The 23,178-nt window shown below is 40.4% G+C and overlaps 2 protein-coding genes and 1 non-coding gene across 44 annotated transcripts in view; all 3 read right to left on the bottom strand.

Moving 5' to 3' along the window:
- AGXT2 (alanine--glyoxylate aminotransferase 2) overlaps positions 1-1,529 on the bottom strand; it is a 13,428-nt gene extending 11,899 nt beyond the window's left edge. The window contains exons 1-3 of one of the 2 annotated variants that reach the window (XM_040656518.2): positions 1,462-1,529; positions 668-753; positions 242-426 (exon numbers count right to left, since the gene is read on the bottom strand). In XM_040656518.2, the coding sequence (XP_040512452.1) occupies positions 242-426; positions 668-753; positions 1,462-1,501 (311 nt within the window). In that variant the 5' untranslated portion in view covers positions 1,502-1,529. Of the gene's footprint in view, positions 1-241; positions 427-667; positions 754-1,013 lie in introns of both variants that reach the window. The other variant, XM_429219.8, reaches the window with a different exon arrangement.
- A 6,432-nt stretch (positions 1,530-7,961) lies between these two features.
- The window catches only part of PRLR (prolactin receptor), a 191,056-nt gene continuing 175,839 nt past the window's right edge, over positions 7,962-23,178 (bottom strand). For 40 of the 41 annotated variants that reach the window (XM_046905231.1, XM_040655394.2, XM_040655397.2 and 37 more), the window contains 5 exons: positions 22,656-22,825; positions 21,010-21,154; positions 19,794-19,893; positions 17,594-17,663; positions 7,962-16,961 (listed from right to left, as the gene is read on the bottom strand). In XM_046905231.1, coding sequence (XP_046761187.1) covers positions 15,933-16,961; positions 17,594-17,663; positions 19,794-19,893; positions 21,010-21,154; positions 22,656-22,825 — 1,514 coding nt within the window. In that variant the 3' untranslated portion in view covers positions 7,962-15,932. 41 annotated transcript variants of the gene reach the window in all.
- Positions 10,509-10,618, bottom strand: MIR6613 (microRNA 6613). The gene has a single exon (NR_105481.1). It is a non-coding gene; the product is annotated as a microRNA 6613 (primary transcript).

Raw genomic sequence — 23,178 nt, forward strand, 5'->3', positions numbered from 1 at the left:
TTCAGTTACGAGGCTGAAAATCCAGATATGACTTCATTTGCCATATGGATGAGCAAATAAATGAATGAATTATTGAAAATATTGTGGAAATTGACCTTCATATGTAATACAAAAAAATCCAGTGAATTATACCCTGACTTTTGGCTCACAGTGCCTCAGATTAACAAAGAACAAAGCCATCAAAAGTATCTCTCCTACATTTTGTACTGCATTTTTGTAAATCAAATAGTAATATACTTACGGATGACAGTGACCAACACTGACAGTAACAATTCCAGCAAAGAGATCAAGATATCTTCTTCCTTCATAATCAAACAGCCACTGCATATGTCCTTGATGCAGCAACAAAGGCTTCTTGTAATACATTCGCAGTGAAGGAGCAATATTTTGTTCACGAATCTTCAGCATACGTTCATACGGATACGACTGAGGGGAATAATTTTGAAACAAGGCTGCTGTTCTGTGCTTACTTGTCCTCAAAGTCTTTCAAACCAACAATTTAGCCATAAATCACAGAGAATTTGCACAAATGCATCTCTTGGGTATGATATGGTTCTAATAAACAAGAAAATTCCCCAGGTCCTATTTAGTGGACAGAACATTCATGGCAGGTGAAGTCATCACTCAGACCTCATACTTACATAAATTCAAGCACAGTGTGACTTACTCGGTATTCTTCAGGAACAAAGTCGCAAGGAGGCATTTTTGCCCTCATGGACACAGAGCTTTTCCATTTCTGCTGCCTAAAGACAACTGCAAGAAAGTAACAGGATTATCAAGCACATATCAAAGTGCACATCCAAAAGGGTTTCTCAATAAGCTTGTTCACTGAACACACAGGCTGCTGTTAAGGCAATTTTTTTTTTTTTTTTTGATAGATTTCCTTTGGGTGGAAAAAAAATTACTAAAATACTCTATTTTTGTAAAGGCAAAATGTGCCTTGATATATTTTTGATGGAGAAAGAAAAATCAGCTTCTGATAGCTCTCACTGAGGAGCATCATGAGCAGAGACCTCTTCTACAGGGCTGCAGAGCAAGGTGGGATGCCGGCATACAGAACTACAGTTTCAACACGCTCTCCTTCTGCACCCCAACGCTATCAGCAGAGCCTAACGCATTCGTTTTTCAGTGCCTCAGGTTTTACACGATTTCTGATGCACGTTAAGACCTGAAGGAATGAAAAATAAAGCTCCCTGAAACAAATCAGGTGCGAGCCGCTCAGAAAATACGAATTAAAACCCATAAATCCCGACAAGCTCTGCTTCCACAGGAACCCACATCCCGCCTCGAAGCGCTCTTTCCCCCTCACTACAAAGTCAACCCCACTCTACGGCCGGCCGGACCCCTAGCCCCTGCCCGGGACTCCCAGGGCTTCGGAGCTGCGTTCCTGTGGACAAGATCCACCTCAGCCCCTGACAGGTCGCTATCACCGCCCGTCCTTTCCCGCAGCCGCTCCCTCACCGCCGCCAAGCTGCCCGCCGCGCCCCAGCCCGCCCGCCATGCCCGCCGCCACAGCCGCCTCAGGGGCCGCTGCCCTCGCCCCGCCCCTCGGTGTCCTCCCGTTGTGGCCGTCGGGATAGACTGCTCAGCGGCGCCCGCGCTGCCCTGCGACCGGGGCGCGCGGCTCTGCTCGAGGCTAAAGGCCACCGGGTGTTACTGACTTCAGGCTGGCCGCGATGTGCAGGGCCGTGACCTCTCCTCTCCTCTCCTCTCCTCTCCTCTCCTCTCCTCTCCTCTCCTCTCCTCTCCTCTCCTCTCCTCTCCTCTCCTCTCCTCTCCTCTCCTCTCCTCTCCTCTCCTCTCCTCTCCTCTCCTCTCCTCTCCTCTCCTCTCCTCTCCTCTCCTCTCCTCTCCTCTCCTCTCCTCTCCTCTCCTCTCCTCTCCTCTCCTCTCCTCTCCTCTCCTCTCCTCTCCTCTCCTCTCCTCTCCTCTCCTCTCCTCTCCTCTCCTCTCCTCTCCTCTCCTCTCCTCTCCTCTCCTCTCCTCTCCTCTCCTCCTCTCATTACATTGAGTAATAGGGCATAAAAGATGTAACACTGTTTTCTGCACACTCTCCTGCTTGCAGGAGGCTTGCCATTGCAATTGCAAATAAAATCTGCTTTATCAGAAATACCGTCCTGATAAATTACTTGGTTATTTCCAACATTGGCCGTCACTCAACAGAGAAAGCACTCCCAAGGCTGAGCGTGGGTGTGTGTGGCCTTGGTAGAAAGGACAAGTCAGGGGAACAACGTCATGGACTCATTAAGGTTGGAAAGGCCAATAAGACCATGTAGTCCAACTGTCAGCCCATGCCTGTGTCTGCTCCAGGGTCAGTGAGCACCTCCAAGGACGATGACACCACCAGCACCAGATCCTTGGCAGCCTGTTAACAGTACCTCACCACTCTTTCTGAGAAGTTTTTCCTAACATCCAACCCAAAACTCCCCTGGCACAACTTAAGTCCGTCACTTCTCTTGTTATCACTGTTACCTGGGAGAAGAGGCCAACCACTGCTTCACCACAACCTCCTTTCAGGGAGTTGAAGACAGCAATAAGGTCTCCCCTGAGCCTCATCCAAACAGCCCAGTTCCCTCAGCCACTCCGCATAAAACCTGTGCTCCAGACCCTTCACAGCTTCACTGCCCTTCTCTGGACACACTCTTGCACCTCACTGTCTTGTAGTGGGGGGCCAAAAACTGAATACAGTGCTCAAGGTGTGGCTTCACCAGTACTGAGTACAGAGGGATGGTCGCCTCGTACTTCTACTGCACTATTTCTCACACAAGCCAGGATCCCATTGGCTTTCTTGGCCACATGGGCACACTGCAGGCTCATGTTTAGCCAGCTGTCAGGTTACACCCCCATATCCTTTTCCTCCATCTAGAGGAAAAGTAGAGTCACATTGCTTCTGGCTGACAAAGCTGTTATTATTTATTATTTACACTTATTATTATAGCATCTCTCCTATGAAGAAAGGATGAGGGAACTGGGCTTGTTTAGCTTGGAAAAGAGAAGGCTCCGGGGAGACCTCGTTGCGGCCTTCCAGTACTTGAAGGGAGTGTATAAACAGGAGGGGGAACAGCTGTTTATGAGGGTGGATACTGATAGGACAAGGGGGAATGGTTTTACACTGAGACAGGGGAGGTTTAGGTTAGACATTAGGAGGCAGTTTTTCTGACACACTGGAACAGGTTGCCTAGGGAGGTTGTGGATGCCCCATCCCTGGAAGCATTCAAGGCCAGGCCGGATGTGGCTCTGGGCAGCCTGGTCTGGTGGTTGGCGACCCTGTCCATGGCAGGGGGGTTAAAATTAGATGATCTTTGAGGTCCTTTTCATCCCAGGCATTCTATCATTCTATGATTTTATGATCACTTTTCATTTTTTTTTTCTCCAAACCATGAAAAATTTCCATTTTCTAGCATAATGACCACTCCAGGTCATTTTGTGTGAATGTAAATGCTGCCTTCATTCAGACTCTCCACCTTGGTTTAATTTCATTCCTTGAAACCCAATATTAATGTACTTTAGTTTAAATTCCCAGCATATTTCTACAAGATAAAGGTAATATTAGTTTTAGCCTACTTTAGTTTTGAAAAGCAGTACACTTCACCTTGTTTCATTTCTTCACCATTCACTGTAATAATACTAAATAGTGCCATAAGAAATAGATTTGTGATGGTATTCCCTAGCAATCAGCATACACTGTAACTACACACAATTGCCAGTGAAAATTATGCCTGTATGCTAGTGCACAGAGCATGGGGAAGAAGCAGGCATGTGTGTGCCTATGGAGCTATCATGACATTGGCATCACTGAGATGTGGTGGGATGGCTATCATGACTAGAATGTAGGAATGAATGGTATCAACTCTTTAGGCAAGGGAAAAGGGGATGGGGTATTGCCTTTTACATCAACAACCAGCTGGAGCCCATGGACCTGCACCTGGGGATAGATGAGGAGCTGACAAAGAGCTTGTGGGTTAGGGTTAAAGGGAAGGCAGGGGAAGGAAACACTGTAGTGGGAACCTGCTATAGGCTACTAGACCAGGAAGACCAAATGGATGAGGCCTTCTATAAACAGATAGGAGCAGCTTCACATTCAAAAAACATAATCCTCATGCGGGACTTCAGCCACCCCAAAATTTGTTGGAGGGACAGCACAGCAGGTCACCAGCAATCAAAATGATTCCTGGAATGTGTTGTTGGTAACTTCCTCTTCCATGTTGTTTAGAAACCTACGGGAAAAGATGCTATGCTGGACCTTGTCTTCACCAACAAGGAGAAATGAATGAGTAATGTGAAACTCAAGGGCAGCCTTGGCTGCAGTGACCATGAAATTGCGGAGTTAATGATCCTTAGGGCACCGAAGAGTGTGCACAGCAGGCTTGCTGCTCTGGACATCAGGAGAGCAGACTTTGACCTCTTTGGGGATCTGCTTGGCAGAGTGACATGGGATAAGTGACATGGTCCTGATGGATGACAAACTTAACATGAGCCAGCAGTGTGCTCTGCAGCTTGGTAAGCAAATGGTATCCTGGGCTCCATCATGAGAGGGGTGACCAGCAGGGACAGGGAGGTGATTGTCCCTCTCTACTCTGCTCTTTTGAGGCCCCATCTGGAGTACTGTGTCCAGGTATGGAGCCCCCACTACGAGAAAGACAGAGAGCTGTTGGAGAGGGTCCAGAGGAGGGCCATGAAGATGATCGGGGGCTGGAGCATCTCCCCTATGAAGACAGGCCTAAGGAGCTGGGCTTATTCAGCCTGGAGAAGAGAAGGCTGCAGGGTGACCTCATTGCAGCCTTTCAGTACCTGAAGGGAGCTTATAAACAGGAAGGGAGTAAACTCTTTGAAAGGGTAGATAACAGCAGGACAAGGGGGAACGGTTTTAAGTTGAAAGAGGGAAGATTTAGGTCAATGTTAGGGGGAAGTTCTTTACCAGGAGAGTGGTGAGGTGCTGGAACGGGCTGCCCAGGGAGGTTGTGGATGCTCCATCCCTGGAGGTGTTCAAGGCCAGGTTGGATGGGGCCCTGGGCTACCTGGTCTAGTAAATGGGGAGGTTGGTGGCCCTGCCTGGCAGGGGGGTTGGAGATTCATGATCCTTGAGGTCCCTTCCAACCCAGGCCATTCTGTGATTCTGTGATAAGGCCCTGGAGGGAAGAAGAGCCCAAGAAAGCTGCTCAGTATTGAAGTACCATCTCCTCCAAGCCTAGAAGGAGTGCATCCCAAGAAAACAGGCAGGCAGGCAAGAATGCCAGGCAGCCTCTGTGGATCAACAAGGAGTTCCTGGACTTACTTCAGTATGAAAAGAAAGTCTATAGGAAGTGGAAGGAGAAATGGGTTACCTGGGAGAACTACAAAATGTTGTCCAAACAGCCAGGGATCAGGTTAAGAAAGCTAAAACCCAGATGGAAATAAATTTAGCCAGGGACATAAAGGTGAACAAGAAGAAATTCTATAGGTATATCAGTCATAAAAGGAAGACCAGGGAAGATGTGGGCATTCTCTGGAGGGAAACTGGAGAGCTGGTCATGTAGAATATGGAGAAAACTGAGGTGCTCACTGGCTTCTTTGCCTCAGTCTTCACCAGCAAGGACTCTAGCCACATTGCCCAAGTTGCCGAAAGCAAAGGTAAGATCTTGGAGAAGGAAGGTCTGCCTGCTGTAAATGAAGATCAGTTTCAAGAATTTGAAGGGGCACAAGTCCATGGGGCTGGACAAGGTCCATCCACAGGTTCTGAGGGAATTGGAGGATTTTACCAAGATTGTATACATCGTATTTGAAAGGTCATGGCAGTCTGGTGAAGTTCCCACTGATTGGAAAAGGGGGAACATAAGCCCCATTTGCACAAAGGGAAAAAAAGAAGGTCCAGGGAACTACAGGCCAGTCAGTCTCACCTCTGTGCCTGGCAAGACCATGGAGCAAATCCTCCTGAAGGCCCTACTGAGGCACTTGGAAAATAAAGATGAGGTGATTGGTGGTAACAAATGTAGCTTCACCAAAAGCAAGTCATGCCTAACAAACTTTGATGATGGAGTTACAGCATCAGTGGATAAAGAGAAGAGAAACTGACATCACCTGTTTGGACTTGTGCAAAGCACTTGACACTGTCCTGTATGACATCCTACTCACCAAATTGGAGAAAAATGGATTTGATGAATGGACCTCTCGCTGGATAAGGAATTGGTCAGATGGTTATACTCAGAGAACTGCTGTCAACAGCTCAATGCCCAAGTGGAAACTTGTGATGAGTGGCATTCCTCAGGGATCAGTGTTGGGACCAGTGTTATTTAACATCTTGGTAGGCAACGTGGACAGTGCACCCTCAGGAGATTTCCAAACACCTAACTGAGTGGTGCAGCTGACATGCTAGAGGGAAGGGATGCAATCCAGGGGGACCTAGACAGGCTTGAGAGCTGGGCCTATGCCAACTCATGAAGTTCAACAAGGCCAAGTGCAAGATCCTGCACCTGGGCTGGAGCAATCTCAAGCATAGATACATGTTAGGTAGAGAATGGCTTGAGAGCAGCCCTGAGGAGAAGGATTTGGGAGTGTCAGTTGATGAAAACTCAGTATGAGCCAACAATGTGCACCTGCAGCCAAGAAGGCCAACCGTATCCCAGGTTGCATCATGAGAAGTGACCATGACCAGCAGGTCAAGGAAAGTGACTCTGCCCCTCTACTCTGCTCTTGGAAGACCCCACCTGGAGTAATGAATCCAGTTCTGGGGGCCCCAGCACAAGGAAGACATGGAGTTGTTGGAGCATGTCCAGAGGAGGGCCATGAAGATGATCAAAGGGCTGGAGCACCTTCCCTACAAGGACAGGCAGAGGGAGCTGAGGCTTTTCAGCCTGAAGAAGAGAAGGCTCTGGGGGGACCTTATAGCAGCCTCCCAGTACCAGGAGGTGGCGTAAAGGAAAACTAGTGAGGGACTTTTTATAAAGGCAGATAGAAACAGGATGAGGGGAAATGGCTTTAAACTGGCAGAGGGTAGATTTAGGCTAGATATTAGGAAGAAATTCTTTACTGTGAGGGTGGTGAGACACTGGAACAGGTTGCCCCATGAGGCTGTGGATGCCCCCTCCCTGGAAGCATTCAAAACCAGGTTGGGTGGGGCTGTGAGCAACCTGGTCTAGGTGGAGGCGTCCCTGCCAATAGCAGGGGGTTTGAACTAGGTGATCTTAAAGGTCCCTTCCAACCCAAACATTCTATGATTCTATGATATTTTGCAATTATTCTGTTGACCCTATCAACTCTGAAGGTGGAAGACTGCCTACCCTGAAATGCAGCCCCAGTTCTGCAGGAAAATGTTCTGATGTTGCTGTGATGGGTAAGAGATCTGTGCTTTCTGCTAACCAGTGAAGTACTTATGTACATTTGTACTTCCAAATTCTCAAACTTCTTCAGTCAAACTTCAATCCAGCTTTACTTGTGAAAACTCACAATGCATGAATTTCAGTGAAAGAAAAAAAAAGAAAGCTGTAAGGAAATGTGAGCCTAGAAGTAGTGACCTTGTGAAGGAGCCATCTGCATTTACTCTGTAGTTTGCATGCAACCTCAAAGTCCAATAGTAGGTGATAGCAACTCTCACACTTCCCTCCAGTTCTGCATTCTCTCCCACAAGTTTGGATTAGGTAAATATACTACTTGTTTTGTTCTCTGAAGAATATACTCTAGGAGTGAAAATAAACATGATTAAACCAACCTGCTTCTCCAAGAAGTCAGAAGTCCTTCCTCTTCAAAAGGAGATTTTTTTTATAGCCAGGTTTGGGTGCGTGGATGTACATGGCTCTTTCAGTACATGTGGTATGAAGGTCTCCTGCATGGTCAGTGGGCTAAGCATATCTATCACTGGGCCTTCAACTTGTGGGATATGCGGGAGCCTGTTCTACAACCTGTGCTGAATTCTGATTTTTCTTTTTTCCTTGATATATGTAATAGAAATTTTATTTTTTAGGAGGAAAACTAGAAGATTTTGTGAATCCTATTCAAGAGCTTTTATTAAATTGAAATGCGAACACCATTGCAAAGAGATTTTACAATGACAAAATATAGAAAAGTCCACCAGAAAGCTACAGACTTCAGTAACAATATTGATCTTACAAGTGAAATTGCTAACAGATTTTATTAAAGCCAGCATTTTCAATATTAAGAACTTAAAAAATACATAATTTTAAAGCATTTTCCTTCAAATACACTTAGAAACAATGAAGAATTCCTGAGCAACTGTTTTTATACCAGTACATTCCAACCAATGTACATACTGAATATGAAATCTACTTTCTATCATTCTTTAAATTTTAGAAATTTACAAAACGTTCGGGTCTGGTTCATAGAATAATTGTGCTTCAAGTCACTGTGCTGCTAAAGTAATGACACTACAATAACTTGAATATTCCAGGTTGCTTGCAAATTCTGAAAGTGGAATTGAAAAAAAATGCCTAGCTTTTATTGCAAGACTAAGAATGAATTTGTTTACACAAATATAAAAAATGCAACAAAAAGCCTTAAATATCGGACTGGCTCTTTCTTAGATGAAAAGCCTGTTGTTTATTGTGCACGCTGTTTAGAACATGCAATTTGATTTATACCTACGTTTCTTTGAGAGACCTGCTGCCACTATCAAAGACAAGGAAGTTCCAGAGACTTTCCTCTGCATTTAACAGCATGCCAGAAATTCAAACGAATACAGTTAATTAGTGATTCTTGGTATTTTTTTTCCTTGGCAGTACCTATTCAGAATGGGAACTCTGATACTGCTGTTTTACATATTGACTCAAAAAATTATATGAAGCACAATATAAATATTTCAGAAATTCAGACAGTGCTGAGTATCTCTGAGAAATATAATGCATTTACAAAACTGATGGCTGTGCCATTCCAGATGAAGAGTGGCATTTGTGGTCAGAATTAAAAACTGCTTTACAAGATGAAAAATGAACAACAGTGTAGCAGCCCAGGGGATCCCTTCTGAGTATATCTGAGTAGTAGTTTTTCCTCTTCCTTCTGGAATGATGGACCCGGGGATGAGAATTCAGAGTAGTCTACAGTGTTATGAACTTTAAAACTTATTGTTTGACATCATAATACTTTCACCTGCATTTTGTAGAAAAATCTGTATATTCCTTAACATACAAAATTATCTGTCCTGCTCAAGGGATACTTTCTATTAGTGACATCTACAAAGGTTTCCAGCATCCTCTAAAAATTCTGCTTAGTGCTGTGTCTTTAAATCCGACCATTACGATCCTTGTAGGAAATGAAGTGAAATCTGTCCATTTTTACTTATGTCAAAATGAAGTGAAGGTACTCAAGAGCTCACTAAAACAGAAGCAGCATTCTCCAAAGAAAAAATTATCATTAGATAAAGACATAGACCAAAACAAGCAGCATCACAGAGTCAAACTGCATAATAGCTCTGAATTCTGACAATAAAAAATGTGAAAAATATTCCTTATTTCTAACTTCTCTGTGCACTGATGTTGAGTATACACCCAGTTTTTTGCCTACTGGCATGGCAAGAACCCATACAAATAATTCAGACATCTTTTGAGTTATTTTCAACATGCATTACCTCTCTTAAGAACTTACATTACATGGCAGAAATGTATTTTAAATGTCTTGGTAAATCTCAGAATTTATCACCAAGACATGGACTTCGTGATTAAGGAAAACGTTAATGATTGTCATGTCTTGTCATACATGTTTCGATTGTCACAGGTACAAACTAAGGAATGCCCAGAAATGCCTACAGACCATTTACTAGTATCCACAAAATTCTTTATCTCTTGGAGCTTGTAGCTCATTTCATCAATAGAAGAATGTTTAAGAATGGTAAGTGTATCTGTGAGACACTGTAAATGGATAAATAAAAATCATGTGTAAAAAAAAAAAATAATTGAAGTTTAATTTAAAGACAGTGTGGTACACTTTATTTTGTTGAATTTTTCCTTAGGAATGTAGGAAATGCAACAGCAGATTAGATGAGGGGCGTGGCCCTTCAAACATGGTTTGCCACGGACCAATACCAGATTATCAGGAGAAAATCCCATAATTAATAGAAACAGAGTGACCAACTTTCATGTATAAGTCTTTTTCACTTTTTATGTAATAGATGATCTGTAGTAGCCAATTTCAGCATCTTACCAACAGGTTAGCACATAATGAGGCATTACTATTTTTTGTGGACTATGTCCAGTAGCTGTCCATATTCCTATTTTTGATGTAGAAGTATTTTTTTCCCCCTTAAAAACACATTTATCACTTTACTGTTGGATATTTCTTTTAATCTACTCTTACATTTTATTCTTTTGTTTTCATTTTTTTGTTCTCCCTCCCTGTCTTCTCAACTGCAGTCACCATCCTACAGCATACTGATTGTACTCTTCTGTTCTGACACATGCAGCAACCATGTCCCTCCTCCCGTCATAAAACACTCTTTCTTCGTCATACACAATGTGTTTCTGTATTCCTCTTATCTCCTGCTTGACATACACAGGAGAGATGAAGAAATTCCTTTGTTTCAAGAGGATTTTCAAGGCCAAGCCACATGATTCTTCCAGCTCAGTGTAGTTCAGTCAATCCTTCCACACTACTATCACTGGAGCTGAAGGAAGTCAGTGACTTGGTTTTTAATATGTGTTTTGTAACAGTTGAAAGCATGGCTAGTCTCCCTTTTCACTCACTCAGGAACAATTTGAAGATTTCCTTCTCAGAAACTCAACTGAAAACAGGTCTTCCTAAATAGAACGTACTAACAAATGCTTAGTTCCATTGGTGGGATCCAGAATCAGAGCACCTCTGAGAACTCAGCTTTCTCAGTCCTAATGAGTTGAGCATTGAGCACACAGGCAGTGGCAAAAAACAGGAAGGGGAAAACTGTGACTGCCAAGCTGGTCAGCATGGCTTTCCCTACAAGATGAAAACTTCTTTGTTATTTTTCTTCCCACATAAAAACTCTTCCTATTTAGCTATGCATCTCTGACATCCCATTCTAGTACTACTAGTGGGACAAAACTGATGATTTCACGACAAGTTGTTCATTAAAAACAATTCAGATATTACAAACAACATTTTAAGTCAATTTGCGGTTTGACACACAAAGGAAAATGCTTGTCTGTCTTTTTAAAGGGAGTGGAAAAAAAACCCACAAAACACCTGAGGTAGTGATTCTTTAAGAATATGGTGCCTGATCTCACGAAACTTTCATTTCATTTGTCTTTATGGCTTTGTAGAAAATGTCTACTATTCATAAACTGGCTTAGATGACTTTGGTATCCTTGCCCAATGCTTTCAAATTCTTTAGAGTTGATGAGAAATTACCAAACACATTTACAAGCTTAATGATGTGAACTCCACATACACAGTGCTTCAGAGATAACAAACAAAATGGTTCTTATTCACTTTTAACATCCGCTGTTACTACACTTTAAATACTTGAATTACATTTAAAGCAACTATAGATTTTCCAGCCATCTAAACATATACACATAAACAAATACACCACAGAATTCACTGCTTTAACATAAACTAATTAGTACTATATTTTTGTGTTTCAGTTTGTTCTATAAACACATATATCCCCTTAGTAGTATTATATAAGGTCAAATGACTACACTTTAATTAAATAATCCCTTGTAGTAACATAGTATCATCAAGAGCGTTCCTCAAACCTTCATTTTATGTGAAAGTAAGTTTTGGCAGCACATGTCCACTTCAGTAAATTAGATTTCTTCAAGTCAGGAACACCATATTGAAATACCAGAATTGTACATCAAAGTTGTCCTTGCTAAAAGAAAAACTCTAATTTGAAAAGTTAGAATGAGTTATATTTCTCAATACTGAAGAAAACTGTTAATAAAATTATTAATTAAAATGTATATTCAAATTTATGAATTTATAAAATTGATTTTCTGAAGAGCCTTTTAAGCCTTTTATGCTACTGAAATTTAGAAGTGACACAGTTAACACAGAAAAAACCCCAAACATTCAAACTTCACTCAAAGTGAGAAATTTGGTGCAAGACCTGGGGGGGCTAATCCCAGTTCCTGGGGTAAACTCTGTTACATGTTAAACCACTGTATATCGAAGAAGGTGTCAGGAACCTGTTATTACATAAGGGTGTACCATAACTTTACAAGAATCCACTGTGTACAATTGCTACAAAATCTCATCTATTTCATAACAAAAAGCTATTCCTTGAAGAGCTGTAATAAAAAATAATGTTGCAAACAAGACAGAATGAAATATTTTAACATCCAAAGGCCCTCAAACTTAGCTGAAGATTATTCTGATTTTACAGAATTGTATTCTCTTTTGATGTGCAAAAGTTCTGTGTAGATGTTCAAGGCCACTTTTAGAAGGTGTTACTCCCACCCGGGAAGTAGGTTGTTTTGGACAACGAAAGTGCATCCAAAGGAAAAATAATCCAACTGCACATTTGTTCAGCCTAAAGGATGACGTATGTTCATGAAAAATGTGTTCAGGTCATATTTAGCTAGCAGATTCTTCAAAAAGCTTGGCTACTTCCGAGCAATCAAAAATGTGTTGCTTTCACTCTGGTAGAATTCCTGACTTCACAGAAAGCCATAATGATTTGGCATCATGGGACTCTCACTGGCAATGGTGAGAAAGAATTTATGCCCCATGAAGTAATTTAAGCTACAGCTAACTTGCAGTTTCAGAACTAATTTATGGATAGGCATAGAAAAACTCTGTCTCAGTTTTTCTTCCTGATGGAGAATCAGTGAACTATTGGAGGGGCCTTCTTTTGAGTACCTTGTAATCTTGGTTTTGGTTTTTTTTTTTTTTTTCATGGAAAAATAGTCATGGGTTTTTGTTTGTTTGTTTGATTGTTTGTTTTTTTCTTCTGGCAGCTTAGAAGAAAAGCTGATCTTTTGGGCTTTCTGAACTCAAGGTGTTAAAGTTAATGATGTTCCTGGGACCCAAAAGCTGCAACAGAATTGGACAAACCTCACAATATTAACACAGACTATAATTTTCAATTTAAGCATTGTCAATTCAGAAAATGTTTTCAAAAAAAAAAAAAAAAAAGATTTGAATTTTGATTTTTAGACTAGAGAGCCACACGCTCTGATTAGAGCAATCTAAGACAAATGTAGTAACAGTCAGTGGAGTTTAGAGTATCTCTTCCTGAAACAGAAACAAGTATTTTTCAGGCAAATCATGCTCTAGACTCTATGCCTATAATAAAAACTAGGTACATGTACAGATACTTGCAGTTAGGCAGGACAAACAGTACACTTCAAATCTGCTATAAGTTGTATCTGCCTGCCTATGATCAAACGTAACCAGTAGAATAGCAACAGCCTGCTGCTGACACCTCGTCACATGCTCTGTAACAACCTGTAAATGGCCCCAAAATGCACTACATAAGGAACATCATTAAGCTGTAGTCTGATAAGATTCGATAGCCTCTATGCATCACCAGAGGAATAAAAAAAAAAAAAAAGGCCTGCAGCAGCACATCCTTGTACATGCTATTAGGAGTAGAAAATAACTGCTCGGGTCAGGTATGAATATCTGTGTAAGGTAAGAGAACATGTCTTATAAGGATCAGCTCTTTGAGACTCAACCAGAAAAATGGAGCATTACAATCAGAAGAATGAAGCACTGTCAGAAGGAGATAGTATACCATCAGCTTAAATGCATGGACACGCAGATATTACTGTCCTGCAAAACATTCCAATTTTGACTGATAGCTTGATAATTTCTTTGCAGTACTTCTTAATATTCTAGAAAATCTATAAGATATACTAAAAATGCTACAATAAAATTGTCTTGTTACCTATAACTAAACAAAATTTTATGCTTGGCTGCTCTCTGAAGTAGCCACTTCATGTCTTCAAGTGCTAATCTGAGTGGCTGAATTAAGAATTTAAGATCTCTCGCTATGCATTCAGCAGAACATCCAAACTGCCCTGATCAGCCTCCAGAAGTGGGCAGTACATTGTAAGAAGAGTTCAGAGACTCTACATTTGATGCCTAAAGTAAAAGTTGCAGTATCCCCAACACGTGTTTATATACACACAGATAATTAGTTAAAAACTAAAGTCCTGCCAGTGAAAGGACTAGACAGCTTAACAGATCTGTATTTGAGCAGTTCCATGGCATGGAAGTATAATATGAGAATCTGATTTGACAAAGTAGATGCAGCCTTCTGTAACCTTCAACATCAGAGAATCTGTTTTGTGTGGCTCTGCAGAAGGTTACCTGACACTGCAGGAAGGCTGGCTCAGTGCAAAAAATCATAAAAAGCTAGAGAAATATGAAGCTGTACAGGAAGGACAAGACAGAAGAGAGCTTATCTATGGTAAATATACTTTCCACAACATGTACACAATTTTGTTTACCTCATGCTCCTAATTCCCCCTGAAGCTAGCGCTATTTGCTAAATACTTGACCCAGCTTTCATCAGCCATCATTTGCTCATACTTCCCTGGAGTATATTAAACTTTTGTTTCAAGAAGGGCCATAATGAGTTCATAGTGATTCCACTACCATTTTGAATCCTCCTTCAGTTACACATGGTAAGAAGAATCTGCAGTGTTTCCACTGCTGTTCCTTGGGCAGCTGTCCAGCCCAGCTATATGGACTCTTTTCTCACTCCCATCACTCCTTCAGCAGAGCACTGACTATGAAGTTATGCCTCATATTTTGATTGTGAAGGACGGATTCCAGAATTCATTTTGGTAAGTTCATTATGACAAGTCTGACTTCAAACTTGCCTTCCCAGCTCAGATAAAAATGCACACAATGGCTAAGGATGCAGATGATCATGATTGACAACAGAGTACAAACTAAGTGGGAAAGAAGCTTTACTCTCAAAACCTAGATTCTATTTTAATTTTATAATAACAGCTGGTAAAAAACATCTGAAATAAATAATTTACAATTCAAATAGTAATACATCAGCAATATATTAGAAATATAGTTTAAAAATTACTTCATGTTCTTAATTAGTATAAAGTTTAATTTTATGCTTTGTATAGAAATGGCAGCTTTACTTGTTACCTCTGTTTCAGCAGAAGGAAACAGAAAAGTTGCTAATTAGCAAAATAGCATTGGGAAATTAAAAATATTTTATTTTGCTTTTTTTTTTTCTTGGTAGTAGAAAAATAGCCTTTAAAAATACATTGTTAAATGTATGGGATTGTACTAAAGTAGAATTGTATAATATATACAGTAAGGCAGTGTATCAAATAGTGTTCCGCTATTTTTTTTTGTGTTTGGTTTGATTGGAATAGGATGCAAAGTTTTCTGTCATACAGTGAAGAATTTGTTATTTTAATGCTATTAGTTAAATATATTCTCTTTCATATATGATTTTTTTCATACACAAGAGCTTCATTTTTCTTAAGAATTGAGAAAGAATATAAAGAAAACTTAATCTAATGTCACAATACATTCAGAAAAAAAAATACATTGTAGATCAGTGTTACTGTGTAATGATTTATCTGATTAAGAAACTGCTCAGACAATTATGGTATACCAAGCCATAACAACCTCAGTCTTTGTTGAATCTGCAAAATTCCCTTAGGTTTAATCAAATAACAGAAGAACTGTAGAAGTGAATAACTAATTCACAATGTATTTTTCATGGCATAGAGTACCATTTCCACATTCCCTTCTGTAAGAAACGTGTGTCAGTGATTCAGGATTTACTTCTATGATTATTATGTCAACCCACAGTTTATTCTATTCTTTATATAACACACATAGAAGGCTATTTTTTTAAGGAACTATGTGCTATGTGTTTGTTTTTTTTCTTTACTGTACATAACTATTAACAAAATCATACACATAAATCACAGACTTATCAGCTAGGAAACAGTTGTGATGTAGTAGCATAATCTTAAACTGTAGCATTATTATACTGATTGTATTTGATCCATTCTGTAGCATTACCTGATGAAGAGTGATCAAACTTTTAGTTACTTAAAGGAGGGCATAAATGAGGATGGGTCCATGTACTCTGATCCACCAGTTTCTCTTTTGCAGTCACTTGGAGCTGTCAGACAATAGCTCATGTTTTTTTCAACTTGACCTTGCTGAAGGCTCTGAGACGTTTCTTTTGCAGGTTCTTGAGATGCAGGCGTGTGCGGAACTCGTGAATCTGGCATTAATACTAGAATATTATGGTCCATAACTGTTGAGACCTTTGTGTATTCTTTGCTGGCTCCTGAAATAGTGTATTTTTCAATCTTCCCACTGTTTTCTTTATGTTTCAGTAACACTGCTGGTTCCTCATCCTGTCTGATGACTTTGTGAACTTCTACATAATCCATGAGCGCAGCATCCAAAAATGGTAACCTTTCATTAGACCTGTTTTGTTTGACCTGTGCTGTGGTTTGCTCGGTTTTGGAATGCAAATTCTCCATCTCTCCTTGCTTTTCCATCTCTCCAGGGATGGTTTCAGTGAGAGAACACTGTGATTGATGCTCTTCTTCATCTTCCACCAAAACTGCTGCAACATTCGTATTTGTGGTATTCAGTGTTATCTTATGCGCATCTACAATGCTGTGATAGGCAAACATAGGAGGCTGATTGTTAGGTAACTGAACTGCAGGCCATGTGGATGATTTTGCACTCTCACTGTTGGAAAGGAGTGCTTTTCGTTCTGAGGCTACATACTGAGTTTCCCAGCTCCTTTTCGCCGCTTTCTTTTCTTGAACATCTCTTACTTCTTGTGTTTGAAGCACTGATGGAAGGGCACAGGTCTCCCTGCACTTTTCAGAAAGCAGAGAAGGGCTATCACAGCTCCCTCGTCCTGAGTCACTGTCTGTTTCCTTGCGTGTAATTTTTGCATTTTTACTGGGATGACCATTGTCATGACTTGGCATAAGCTGCTGATCCTCGCTGTCCTCTACTTCCAGATACTCTATCAGTAGTTCCTCACAGTCTGATGTTGGAGGGAAGCCATGGCAACCAAGAGCACTCAACAGTTCTTCAGATTTCCCTGTCTAAGGGCATACCAGAGAAGACAATGTTATTTCTTCACTACTAACAGTAGGGATTATTCGACTAGTCCAAGTATAAACAGTTTACATATTTAATATGCAAACACTTTTTACATCTTTAGAACTAAAATGAATTTACACTACTGCAGAAAATAGTGAAAGAACAAGAGAACTTCCCCCAAGTTCCCTCCAGAGGAAGACAATCCCAGACTTCATGTTTCTAAAATGGAAGGACTGAGGAGCTTCTGCAAATAAGGGCTTCTAAGGTTTGGCAAGGAGGAAATGGAGGAGAATGATAGATCAGCTATGCCCTTGTCTCTTCAGCATGGCAAGAGACTGTGGAGAATGACTTCCCTAAGAACTACTTAGGTCACAAAGGAATTAAGATCTTGTGGTGCTCCAGGAAGAAACTGCAGTTGCACACCCTGTCATCAAATGTCCTCCTACTTCTAGTGCCAGGCAAAACCATATCTCATACATAAACTTTCTGATGATCAACCTGAAAGTTTTGCTTATTTTTAACATAGCTTAAATTAAATCTGTTTTATACTTAATTATGGTAATTATTTTTACTGTTACAGAATCTGGAAAAATAAGTAATGGCAAATTCTTTTGCTGTTATCAATGGAACTCACCTCTAATAGATGTGTATCTATGCCTTTTATCTTTGGTCCTGGAACTGGCGGTAGGATAAAAGTTATCATTCTAGAAAACAAAACAAAACAAAACCACAAACAGAACAAATACAGACGATATAAGTATGGGCCCCTTCCTACCCATTCCATCTCTTTCATGTGTGTACCAATGACACAGCAAAGGAAGCCTGAGGTCTATCAGAAGAGAATTCAGGGCCCAGAGAGACAACTAAAAGAAAAGGATGACTAAGGGAAAAAAGTTTAGCAGAGTTGCCACCCTGGACCACCCTGGACTTGAAAAAAGCAAATCTTAAGTTTCTCAAGGAGCTAGTAAGCAGTGTATCCCAGGAATCTACTCTATAGATAGATAATAGATAGATAGATAGATAGATAGATAGATAGATAGATAGATAGATAGAGAACTGGTCAACAACCAACTTCTAAAAGCTCAGGAGCAGGCAATCTCGTTGTGTTGCTAGTCAAGCAAGTGGGGCAGGAGACCAGCCTGGCTGAACAGGGTAGAAAAAGAAAGTATATGACCTTTGGAAGCAAGCTTATGCTTCAAAGAACAGAACAGAGCTGCAGTTAACATCTGGAGAGAAACCAAGAATAGCCATAGCTTGTGTTCACATTGACCAGCGGGGTGCCAGGTAACAAAAGAGCAAGAGGTAGTCAAAGGAAAACACTGCCTCTTAACCAATACGAGGATACTTGTAGTGGTTAGTCATCTAGCAATTAAGGAGGAGGAAGAAGTGGAAACATTTAATGCATTTTTTGCCTCAGTCTTTAGCAGTAACAACAGACCTTGGTCTGCTCAGATCTAAAGGATAGAGGTCCATGACTTGGGGAGCAGTGACTTTCGATATGTGGTCACCAAAATTGTAAAGGAATAGTTCTATTAGCTCAACACTGGAGGGCCTGATGGGATTCCCCCCAGACTGCTGATGGAGTTGGTGAATGTCACAGCTGGATTCCACTCAACAATCTACCAAAAGTTGTGGGAGTTAGAGGAGGTCCCTGCTGACTGGAAGCTAGCCACAGTTATACCCAACTATACTCAGAAAAGCATGAGAGAAGACCTGGGTTACTCTAACCTGAGTGCCTGGGAAGATTGACCAGAGAGATGCTGAACGTCAGTTAAAGAGCAAAGCTGTTATCAGACATGGTCAACATGGGGTCATGAAGGAAAAGTCCTGTCTTAGTAATTTGACCTCCTTCTCTGATAAAATCACTTGCTTGGTGGATGAAAGGAAGGCAGGAAATGTAATATTTCCGGATTTCAGTAAGGCCTTTGATACTGTCCCTCATAGCATCCTTCTGGACAAATGGTCCAAATGTGAGACACATAGGCTCATACCACAGTGGGTGATGAACTGACTCAATTGTAGAGTTGCAAGGGTTGCAGGGAATAGGTCCACACCTGGCTGGTGGCCAGTTACTAGCAATGTTCCCCAGGGCTCAATTCTAAGGCCAATCCTGTTCATTTCTATCAGTGGAATGTACCCTTAGCAAATTCGCCAATGGAACATGCACTGTGACTTCATCACTGACTAAATTAGTTGGGCACAGTCCAGGAGGACTCCGTGGGTCTCTGTGTACATACTTGATTGTCATTTTACTGGTACTAAACAGGCTTTATGATGAATGACTTCTGATTGCTTTTCCATCAGCAGTTTCTCTCTCTTTGCTCTACTCAGACACTATTTTTGCTGGACTCGTATGAAAGATATAAACATTGTGACGCCTTTCCCTTTTAGATTTAGCTGAAATTACAATACAGTTTAATAAATTATTTGGGGAATTGACAGACAGGTAGGCAGAAAGAATGAATTCATAATATAACCTTATTTCCCCTAGGAAATTAGGCCAAATCCATAATGTGCATCTTCAATAGGAGCAGGAATACTTACAGTGACATCTGCAAAGTACTTGGTGACTAACTGTGATGGTCAGATCTAATACAGTTGTCTTTACCAATTGAGAATTTAGTGATTTATTTTTTGGTCTGTTTTCCCTAAAGAATAGAAAGACTTCTCTATCAGTTGCAAATATAAAGTAATAAATCTGTAATTTATGCTTTGTAACTCTCTTATAAAACAGCACAAAACCTATATGAAAGTAAACCAAATGTTAATAGCTCATTTTTGGAAAAGTTTGATGAAATTTACAGCTACAGAGAATTATGAAATCTCTGACTTACCTGTACCCTTTTAAAACCATTGTCCAGCTCATGATTAAACATATGAGAGATGATAAGACACCCAAAACGATCCACACAATCATATCTTTTACTCTGAAATCTAGGAAACAAAGGGAATTATTTAAGGATGCACCTAGGAAATACGGTCAGAATGCACAAAAAGTATCAAATTACTTTTATTTGAAAAAGTGGTTTAATCTTCCAAAGTTGGTATTGAATCCAGAGGCCTCTACTAGCACAGACATATCTCAATAATCACTGCAACATCTAGTAATTAGAATCATATCATAGAATCATAGAATGGCCTGGGTTGAAAAGGACCACAATGATCATCTAGTTACAACCCCCTTGCTATGTGCACGGTTGCCAACTACCAGACCAGGCTGCCCAGAGCCACATCCAGCCTGGCCTTGAATGCCTCCAGGGATGGGGCATCCACAACCTCCTTGGGCAACCTGTTCCAGTGCATCACCACCCTCTGAGTGAAAAACTTCTTCCTAATATCCAACCTAAACCTCCCCTGTCCCAGTTTAAAATCATTCCCCCTTGTCCTAGTAAATTAATTTACTTCTTGTTAATAGCATTGTGCAGGAGATAAACTCCTGTGAAAAAGTTATCAAAATGCATGAAGATGGAAATATTTTTCACGGGGTTCAAATCCGCTTAGGCTAACATAAGTAATTTCATTATCAAATACAGATGTAATTAAATTTGACTAAAAATTTAAATTTGTAATTTAAATTTTTAAATTAGACTGTAAAGCAGTCTATGACTATATGTTTTTAAAGATTTCTATTTAATGTGACACTTTTTACACTCAGATGTTTATTCTGAATTTATTCCTAATAAAGCATTTGGTAGAGCTTTTACTGTCTGCAGGAAGTCACCTTGTTGTCTACCTAGCACTTTTAACGAAGTTACTATCACTCCTTTTATTGAAAACTACTATAATGAGAACAAATATAAATGAGGCAATAAACAGAAAGGATGTGCTTTAAGTTTGTAAGAGAATGGATTCATCTATTTAAGTCCTAAGATTAATGAAGAGTACAGCTAACTGTCCCCTATGGTGTAGGGAAGGTGAGAAGTTACCTTAGCAATGATATTCCTACCTGTCATGGGATGTCAGTCTGTATGGGTGCTATTGACAACTAACAGAAGTATTACATGAACTTCCATGAAATAACAGTTATTGAAAGGGTGCATGGTCACTTACCATTAGGAATCTGAATATAGTTTTCTGAGCTCCATTCACTCCATGATCCATGGTGGTCAGGTTTGCAGTGAATCTGTATAATGTACTTCTTTCCTGGATTTAAACTAAACATTTTATATTGTGTTTGCTGTCCAACAAAAATAGTCTGAAAATGAATTAAAAATCATAAAATCTATATAGAATTTAGATATTTTTCAAAGAAAATCATAACTAGTTTAGTCCTGAAAGTAACGACTCCTATTTTATGATGTTGGACTATGATATCAGAGATAGATGTTGGTGGAATGTCAGTAGAGGTGGAATCTTCCCACCAATAACCCATTATATTTTGTTGCTGTGCAACAATGGCAGCAAAGGAGCAGTCTGGCAGAACGGAGTCTCACATGAAGTGCATGTGAAGCAACGATGTGTCACTGAATTCCTCCTTGAGGAAAAAATGTCACTTATTGACATTCACTGATGCTTGCTGAATGCTTACAGAGATTGAACAGTGGGTGTGAGCACAGTGAGGCAGTGAGTGGTATGTTTCAGCAGTGGTGACAGGGGGTCACTTTCACTGGTGAAGATTTTTTACAAGCATGGCATGCAGGCTCTTGTTCACTGCTGGTGAAAATTTATAGATAATGGTGGTGACTATGCTGAAAAACAGTGTTTTTTTCTCGGGGAATTTGCTCTATCAAGCAGTGTTATTGTACTCTCTCTATCCACTGTAGTTTCCATGGAAATAAATAGGAAGCATTACTTTCAGCGTGTCCTACACAGAAATGGGTATCCTCCTAATAATTGCTACACAGGCCATTGAAGTAACATTACATTTATTTTATTTCCGTAGTTCAGCTTTCTAACATAATGCAGCGATGATAATATCTGCCTCTGCTGTAGTGTGCAAATTAAACTGCAATAAAGACACATCATGAGCATATGACAAAGTAGGAATGAAATGTGGTAATGGTGGGACCCATGATGGTGAGAACCAGCTCACAGTGGTGAGGCAAGAAAGAACAACTGGGGAAGAAACTGCAGAGGAAAGAGGGAATGTGGAGCAGGGTAGTAAAGAGTGGATTCTACAGTGGCCAGGGATCTGGGATGTACAGTGGCAGAGGGAAGGCAGGAGGTGATACAGAGAGGCTGGGTAGTTTTGCAGCAGACTAAATGGCAATACAGCCAAATACCAATAGATGGAGCCTACAATTTGTCCCCTACTTGTATGAGTTGCAGATCCTGAGTAGAGAGAATAATTATTATGTGGCCATAACACCTATTACCTAATGGCTATTTGCACAAATGTAAGTGATTTTACATAATGTCACTGAGCTTTCTGTTATGTGAGAAGTATTTGTGGTTAAGAACAAATTAACAGAAAAAATAAACCTGACAGAACGAGAGGGAACAATTTAAACTACCATGCCACTGTGATTAATATATAATGGCCACAATTAAAAATAAGTACCTCATCACCTGCTATCACACAGTAGCATTTGAGATACTAGTCTTCTCAATAGGAACATGTGGAACACACAAGCACTGCTTTTGAAAAAGGATGAATTATTCCATGTGCCTGCTTCATTATAGTTAGGCATGGGACATAACTAACAAACTCTAACTGATCAAGAAAAACTGTAGGTAAAAACTTGCAAGATCCTTACCTCCCATTCCTCTCCTTCTTCAGGCTTCAGTCGCAATTCATACTCGAGGGTAAGCCATCCAGATCTGACATCAGCCAGTGGGGGTGGAGACCATGTCAATACCAGATATGGTTTTCTATTTATTGGCTTTTTTAATTCTAGAGTTACATTCACAGGAGGATCTGGCTGTACTGTTAAAATAAGAGAACTGATAGTAAAAGTATCAATGATTTTTCTTTGCACCTTTGGAATTTGAAGTGATATTTGGGGCAAATTGCCACCTTCATCGTGTCTAGTAACTTGGAACTGCTAGAATACAGGGAGCAAGAATTTCCTGACAAAGAAAACAAGGATTTATAAATTTCAAGACACTGAAGAACACTAAATAAGTGGAGTTCATACTAAAATTTGTCTGAATCATTTACCACCTAAACCATATATTTTTCACATCACCATTTATCGTTGCTGTTCCCCACCCCATATTTCAAAGTTAACAGAAAGTTAACACTTTTAATGGTGCATTATAAAAGCTGTTTTGTATCAT

Source organism: Gallus gallus, chromosome Z, assembly GCF_016699485.2.
Source record: "Gallus gallus isolate bGalGal1 chromosome Z, bGalGal1.mat.broiler.GRCg7b, whole genome shotgun sequence".
Taxonomy (NCBI): Eukaryota; Metazoa; Chordata; class Aves; order Galliformes; family Phasianidae; genus Gallus; species Gallus gallus.